Genomic DNA, 7,923 nt, shown 5'->3' with positions numbered 1-7,923 from the left:
ACTCTTTCTTGCATTTTGCTACAGATTCTCGGAAATCAAACAGAGAAGTCCCAAAATGAGAAATTTTGAAGGAAAGAGATATTACATGGTGGAATATATGGAGGATGCTGGGACTGATCTTGCACTGTAGTCGGATCGTAATAAGTCACAGGCGGTGAAATCTGACCGTCGATAGAGTATAAATTTCTGCAGAAAATGAAACAAACGGAAACCAAATTGTTAGGGCTGAGAAGAAAATTATTTCCTTTCTAATTAATTTCTGTTATTTTTTCTGGGGAAAATAGTAAGTTACCTGAAAGATTTGGGTTGCTGTGGTTGCTGAGGTTGGTAGAGTTGCTGGAAATGGTGTTGAGGAAACGCCATGTGCGAGAGAGACGATGAGCTCCAGAGCCCTAATTTCCTTCTCTGTCTTCCCCGTATAAGCAAGCAATGGGCAAGGTGGCTGATGGCTAATATTCCTTCTAATTCCTGCCGGTCCCTTTATTACTAATAATTTTAGGGGTAGTTTTACAATTTCGTAAATACATGGGCTTTGGATTGATGCATGGGGGCCTCATGGTTTGGGCTCTTTGTCGGGCCTGTTGCTGGGTCTTTTGCGCTCGGTCTGGTTGGACTCAGTTTCTAAGTTCCTTTTTGACGTCTAGTTATTATTTCCCAATAAATCTTGACAAATAACTGTCAAAATGATTTTGATTTTTATTCTTGATTAATATATTTTTTAATTAAATAATTATATTAATAAAGAGTACTAATAAAGAATAAAGGTTAAAAATTCAGACCTACACACTTTTAAAGGTAAATTTAACAATTTTTCGTAGTTTTTTGCATACAAAAAGGAACAATGAAATAAATAGGAAATTTATATTTTTGGTAAATAATTAAAATAAATAGCATATTCTAAAAATATTGGAATTAAATAGTAGTAAATTAAAAATTTATGTGGTAAAAGTTTTTTTACTAGTTGTAAAAATTAGGTGGTAAAAATCTTTTTTACTAGTCATAAACATAAAATTTATACGGTAAACAAAATATTTTACTGCTATTTAATTCAAATATTCTAAAATTTACCATATATTTAATTAGTTTCAATATCTACTCCAAAATCTGTTCATGATGGATGGAGCTTGTAGAATGTTTAAAAAAGCTATTCCTTTATTTTGTAACGTGACAATCATTATAATTATTAAAATATTTTTTGAAATATTATAATATTTCTACTATACTCTTGTTAATATGTCATGTTGTACTCCGCTAAAGAAACAAATTCAAAAATTGCAGCGAATGTATTTAGTGAAAAACATATGAGAGTAAATAGCGACATTCACAGGAGGGCAGTCCTGAGGAGTACAGAAGAAATGAGGTCATTTTGGAGATTTTTACTGGACCCTCAAAGTTATGTGAAAAAAGAAGAGAAATTGTAGTAAATATCCAATTTAAAATATATAATTTAGTGAAAATGATAAGGGAAAATTTTTTAGTCTCGTTCAGTTTGTAAATTTAAATTTTTAATTTAAATTAAAACATAATTTTATGTAAAACAAATTTATTATAAAAAAAATTAGATATAATTTTTTATAACAAATTTTATAATAATAAAATTAAAATTAAAATTTTAAATTTATGAAGTGAACGAATCTTACACACTCTATTGATCATGTTCTCTGTCATCATGAAAGATTTCTCCATAATTGGTTATTCTTACTTCTGAGACTGTTCTGCCTTTTATGTACTAGTATTGCTTGGAAACTGAGTTCCACAAAGATATGCAAAAACCACATGGTGGGTGGCTAGGTGCAGAGTGAAGACATGTGTTTCAATTTGTGCCACCAGCTTCGTAAACCACCGGGACAAAATTAAGAATCTATTTAGTTTATTGATTTGAATTTTAAATTTAAGTTGAGATGTAATTTTATATTAGAGTTTTTAACTGTAATAAAAATATAAAATGTAACTGTTTTTAAAAATTTTTTACTTTAACAAAACTCAAATAGGTGAAACGAACGAGACCTAAGGCCTCATTCATTTAACCAATTTGAGTTTTTTACAGTAAAAAGCTCTTAGAAACAGTCACATCTTATTTTTTTACTATAGTAAAAAGCTCTCACATAAAATACATCTCAACTTGAATTAGTGAACTAAACGAATCCTAAGAGTGTTAAAAAATCCATCAAACCACGAAAATTGTCTAATTCAAATCAAATCGAACTAAATTGTTAATTAGTTTTTAAGTTATTGGACCATTTGATCATTTTTTAATTTAATTTTTTTAGACGGTTTGATTTTTGATTTGGACTTCTCAAACTGTCCAAACTGCCAAATAATCCATTTAAAAATATACATATATGATTTTTTAATTTTAAAAATGTTTTTTATATTTATTTTAATTTTTTTGATCATAATAAAGATTTTACACTAATAAAATACACTCTATCATATTTTTATTAGTTTGTATTAAAATTTTAAATGGTGAACAATTAGACATTTGTTATTTTTTAATTATATTTTGAATCTTATTTTTATTTTTATTGATTAACAATTTTATAATTTTTATGGATTATTGATTTTTTTTTTTAATTTTAAACTTAAACCGCTCAAATCCGTCCAAACCGTTTATGAGTGATTCAGTTTAATTTAATTTTGATCAAAGATATCAAACCGCTTAAAAAAATTATTTTTTATTTAGTTATTGATTTTTTTTTTTTTTTTTTTTTAAAAAGGGCTCAAACACACCTCTAGACAAAATCATTCGAGTTGTCTAATATCGTATAGTTTATTAAATCTTGGTCATTTTCCTTGCAACAAGCACATGCGAATACAACACGGCTTTTGTTATAGTTGATGGGCAAGGAATAAGACATGCAGATGCTTCATGATCAAGTTGTGGCATGTTATTTATTTTTTTTTTTTTTTTTTTTTTTAAAAAGGGCTCAAACACACCTCTAGACAAAATCATTCGAGTTGTCTAATATCGTATAGTTTATTAAATCTTGGTCATTTTCCTTGCAACAAGCACATGCGAATACAACACGGCTTTTGTTATAGTTGATGGGCAAGGAATAAGACATGCAGATGCTTCATGATCAAGTTGTGGCATTAAAATATTCACACACAAAAAAGCATAGACAATGGATTGTGTCCTGTCATAAGTTATTGTTTTCAATTGTCGTTAGTTCTCATTGTCTGTATTTGGACCATTTCCACTCTTCTTTGTGATTCTTTTATCACTATACAGTTCAGTTTACTTATAAAAGCTCCAAAGCATATCAAATCTTTTATTGATTCCTGCCAAGATACACTGATACAGAACCAACATTCTGCTAAAACTGTAAAGCTTAACCATAGTTGATAATTAGCTATCCACCTTCATCACTACTTCCATATTTCACAGAGGCATAATTACAAACATAAGTATGAATACAACCTTTATTATATGTATAAGCAAGTTTAGTCTCAATGATAAAACTATAATTACTAATGAATGGTACATCATTATTGAGCGTAAACAAATAATTTCTAACGTTTACAATTAAAAAAAGGAAAAAAAATAAATAAACAGCATGAAGGTGATCACCCACAAGCCACCGCCGGATCCAGACTGTAATTCGGGCAGCCAAAAAAGTCTAATGCCGCGTTCTCCATTGTCCATTCCCTGCCCAGACGATCCCAAACTTGCCCGCTGAGCTGTCTCTCACCCTTTTTCCTTTTTTTTTTTTTTCCTTCTTTCAACAGAGAAAAGAAAACCCCAAGAATTAAATTACAAAATTATAATAATAATAATAATAATACTAATAATAACAATAAAGATACAAAATTCAACGTCTTCAAATTCCATCTTTCGTTTACGTTTTGCTGTTGTTAATCAGTCTCAGTCATACGTGCAAGATTTCTTGAGATTGATTGCGACGTGGGGCTTTTTGGGGTCGTAAGTCAGAGAACACTGAACTCGCTTGTTGAACTTTGGCTTAACCAATTTCCCCAAAACGTAGGCTCTAGATCGAACCGCGAAGTTCAATTTCAATGGCACCGGTAAACTCGACGTCCCCGTTGAGCTGCTCAGACCGGCTCCACTGCCGTACAACGGAATTTTGTTCCCCGTTACCGGAATACTCAGAGATCTCTGGCTCTTTCTCGATTGATAAAACCTTTTCATCTGAAAAAATTAAACAAAAAATTGAGATTGAATACCGACAATTATGGAATTCAGGAGGAGAGAATTGAGAAAAAAAGACTTACATTTCCAGAAGCTACTGCGATTTCGGAATAAATTAGATCTATTGGCGTCGGTTTTACATGAACCCCAAAAAAGGTCCCGGTGTTTCGAAACGTGAGTTTCAAAGTTGCATTTAAAGAGATCATATCGGTGGCCACTCCAGTGAAATCAGAACCCGCTTGGATCTTGAATTCCTCGAATTTTATACTCTGGAATTACAACACGGCGCAAAGTAATCAGAAACCAAAGATGAAAGATCAAAATTAGAGGAAAAAAAATTGTGAAAAAAGCGAACCTTGACGGTGATCTTGGGTTTCATAGGCTTACTGGCACCCCAGAGAATCAAAGAGAAGAGGGAGAAGAGAAGGAAGAAACCGAGAACGAAGGCGAGGAAGTAACAGCGGCGAGGGAGGCCCTTCCGGCGCTCTTCGGCTTCGAGAAGACCTTCTTCCTCGATGACGGCGCACTCCTTCCAGGGCTTCTCGCCCTTCCTCGGCCCTCCGCGAGAGGCGTCGTTGGGGGAGATCTTGCGCGATCCGGGTTTCAAAGAGCCCGAGAACCTGCTGGAGGAGGACTCCCGCGAGTGGCGGCCCACGGAGGAGTGGGAGTGCGGCGGCGAGCCCATTGGGCTCAGCACCGGCGTCGAGTGAAACGACGTCGCGGTCTTCTCCCCATCGTGGGAGTCACGCGACGGGCTCTGCACGTAGTAGACCTGTCGCCGGGGAGATCTGGGTGGAGACGACGCCGCCAGACTAGTCACCTCCGAGTCGGTCTTCGCGTGCATTATGGAATCTGTGTTCTCAGAATTCGAACTCTCGATTGGGTTGTCTGGTTGGTCTTCCTCTTCTCGGATTTCTGGTGACTGTGGATGGGTTTATTAAAAGGGAAAATGGGGTTTACTGTAACGCCGAAGAAGGAAAGAAAGAAGGAAAGATGAACAATTATATGAGTTACCAGTGTACCGTGTACACCATGTATTGGTGTCGTTGGAGTTACTTTTGAGAGAGAGAGAGAGAGGTGATTACTGTAAACTGTAATGTTAAGACGCGCAGAAGAAGCTAGGAAGTTAATAAACGACAGCAGTATAACAGTTGGCACCGTATTATACTAAATAATTCATTTTTTTAAGGAAAAGTTTGATTTATTAGGTCGCTTTTATTGTTTTTTTTTTTTTTTTTTTGAATTGGATACTTTTTTATGGATTAATTGGAAACTTTTTATTTGGAAGTTTTTTTTTTTTTAGGGTAAAATTTGGAAGGTTCTTTCACTTTTTAAGTTGAAATTGCACATAGAATGTGCGAATTACAATAATGGATTTATTCAATATAAAAATAAAAATAAAAATATGCACGAAATAGATCCTTGTACTTCTAGAGAAGACTTGCTCTCCTGGGACCGACAATTTTAGACACGACACAATGAAACGACACGAAAATGACACGAGATAAATGAGTTTGGACCGCACGATTATTAATTGGGTCGTTAACGGGCTAGCACGAATAATACGAAAATAAACGGGCTGAATTCGTGCCAGCCCGTTTAACACGTTTAATTAAACGTGCCATTATCGGGCCAGAAGGCACGACCCGGACCGGCCCGTTTAATATGCCCAAAATATATATTTTTTTAGACAAAACCGAAACCCTTAGTCTAAGAAGTGTCTAACAGACTAACACAGTAACACTCAAACTCCTCTCCCCATGCGGCCGTCCCTGAGCTGAACCCCTGCCTCTGTGCCTCAGTTCTCTCTCTCATTCTCTCGAGTCTCATCATCTCACGCCTCACGGTCTCTCAAGTCTCCGCCGGCCTCACCTGCAGTCCTCACTGCCTCAGTCCTCACCGCCTCAGTCCTCACCGGCCACCGCCTCAGTCCTCACTCCTCACCCGCGCCGTTTCAGGTTCAGCCTTTCACCATTGTGATTGATTTTGGGGGGCGAACGACCATTTGGATTCCGTTTCAGGTAAAGCCCTTAGGAGTTTTCATTTTCTATTTTTTTTTTGTTTTGATTCTTCGATTGTAGTTAGACTTGGCTGGTTGTCACTTTCGATTTTGTTTTGAAAGTTGTTCTTGACTTTGTGGTTAGACTTGGCTGGTTTTCGATTTTTGTTCTCAGGAGTTGTTCGATTTTTGATTCTTCGATTTGTTCTCAGAGGCTCCAACACCGGAAGTGGTCACAAACTCTACATTTCTCCCGGTATGTTCTCCGCTTCATTCATATGATTTTTTCATGTTTGATTTTTTTGTTATTCCGGAGAATCCAACCATTGAAAGGGGAAAGCTTCATTGATATATGGCGGAAATTTATGAGTAGTAATTTGGTATTTATTGTTAGTCTATAAATGAAAGGGGAAAACGAACTTATTTGAAAGATTCAAACCCACGAACCGTTAGTTGTTGTGCTTAGGAATAATTACTTCTTGAGTTGTTTTTATTTTTTATTTTTTAAGTGTAATTCATTGCAATATGATATTTTGCATATTTCCTTTCTTGTAAAAATGTAAATTTGCCCTAATTAATCATATATGAAATAATTTGCGTGTCCCACCGGCAAGGACAAACCCAAAAGATTTGGTAGGTGTCTTGGAATGTAGTGTTGGCTTGGCTTGGCACCTTGGCCACTACCTTTTTTTTTTTTTTTTTCCTTTGCATAATGACAGTGGTGCTCACTATGAATATATCTTTAGGCATGGGCTATCACTTTCCAAGTGAAAGTCTTTATCCTCGAAAATGTGAAGAGGAAAAAAAAGAGTGAGAGAGGGAAAAAAAAAAAAAAAACAAGAACAGGTTAGCTTTTTTAAAGCCTAAGCCTAATTTACTAGTGGTTGTCTTTCTTCTTTTCTTTTTAAAGTAATTGACACATGAAGGATGATGAATCTGTATGACATTGTCTCTTTGGACATGTTTCCATAAAATGGTTTCCATAAATGAAAGGGGAAAACAAACTTATTTGCTGAGAAGAAGTGAACAGCAAGAACTTTTTCTTTCTTTCTATTTGTTTTTTTTCCCATTTTACTTCAAACTTTTTTCTTTTCTCTTGTGCATTTGATCTGATTTGTAGATGGATGATTTGCAAGATGGTGTTGGAGTAAATGTAGAGTCAGACAGCTTTACTGCAACAGCTGCTGCTACTGGTGATGCACCTATTGCATTGGAGGCGGATGTTGAGCCTGAAGCTAATTCCAAGAATCCGACCACCATTTCTAAACGTAAAAGGAAGCATACTTCTGTTGTTTGGAACCAGTTTGAAAGGCTTCCAATGGGTGCAGATCAGGAGCTAAAAGCTAAATACAAGGAGTGTGGTGTGGTGTATATGGCTTATAGTAAGAATGTGACTGGAAGCATGCGACGTCACATGCAATCATGTGTACGTAGAGACACGCGTGACGTGGGCCAACTATTGATGTCACAAGACAAAGGGTCTTTAGCGTTGAGTGCAAAAAGGTTTGATGCTGAACACTTTCGTGAATTGATAACAACAGCAATCATTTTGCATGACCTTCCATTCTCCTTTGTTGAATATGAAGCTATTAAGGCAACTTACCAATATTTGCATCCTGAGATAACTTTGGTAACTAGAAATACTTTAAAGGCAGATGTCTAAAAAATGTATTCTCGGGAAAAAGCAAGAATAAAGTCTATGTTGGAGTTGAGCCCTGGTAGAATTTGTTTGACATCTGATTTGTGGACTTCCATAGTTACAGATGGATATTTA

At 35.5% G+C, this 7,923-nt stretch overlaps 2 protein-coding genes across 2 annotated transcripts in view; both read right to left on the bottom strand.

The window, feature by feature from the left end:
• Window positions 1-453, bottom strand: part of LOC21392870 (probable BOI-related E3 ubiquitin-protein ligase 2) — a 1,951-nt gene extending 1,498 nt beyond the window's left edge. The window contains exons 1-2 of the mRNA XM_010113877.2: window positions 293-453; window positions 86-186 (exon numbers count right to left, since the gene is read on the bottom strand). Of these exons, the coding sequence (XP_010112179.1) occupies window positions 86-186; window positions 293-363 (172 nt within the window). The 5' untranslated portion in view covers window positions 364-453. The remainder of the gene's footprint in view (window positions 1-85; window positions 187-292) is intronic.
• Window positions 454-3,396: 2,943 nt separating this feature from the next.
• LOC21392869 lies at window positions 3,397-5,263 on the bottom strand. The gene is made up of 3 exons (XM_010113876.2): window positions 4,506-5,263; window positions 4,234-4,419; window positions 3,397-4,150 (listed from the first exon to the last, which is right to left on the bottom strand). The coding sequence occupies exons 1-3, from the start codon at window positions 4,992-4,994 to the stop codon at window positions 3,866-3,868; spliced, it is 960 nt and encodes a 319-aa protein (XP_010112178.1). The 5' UTR covers window positions 4,995-5,263; the 3' UTR covers window positions 3,397-3,865.
• Window positions 5,264-7,923: the final 2,660 nt, after the last annotated feature.

The sequence above is a fragment of the Morus notabilis genome, unplaced genomic scaffold (genome assembly GCF_000414095.1).
Source record: "Morus notabilis unplaced genomic scaffold, ASM41409v2 Scaffold2216, whole genome shotgun sequence".
Lineage (NCBI taxonomy): Eukaryota > Viridiplantae > Streptophyta > Magnoliopsida > Rosales > Moraceae > Morus > Morus notabilis.
The sequence above is the reverse complement of the archived record's forward strand: the minus strand, read 5'-3'. Positions and strand labels throughout refer to the sequence as shown.

Bases quoted from the DNA above. Each gene is read 5' to 3' on its own strand.
- LOC21392869 (XM_010113876.2), bottom strand. From the start codon at position 4,994: ATGCACGCGAAGACCGACTCGGAGGTGACTAGTCTGGCGGCGTCGTCT. The intron at 4,420-4,505 runs GTTCGCTTTTTT...TTGTAATTCCAG, and splicing joins AACCCAAGATCACCGTCAAG to AGTATAAAATTCGAGGAATT. The intron at 4,151-4,233 runs GTAAGTCTTTTT...TAATTTTTTCAG, and splicing joins TCGCAGTAGCTTCTGGAAAT to ATGAAAAGGTTTTATCAATC.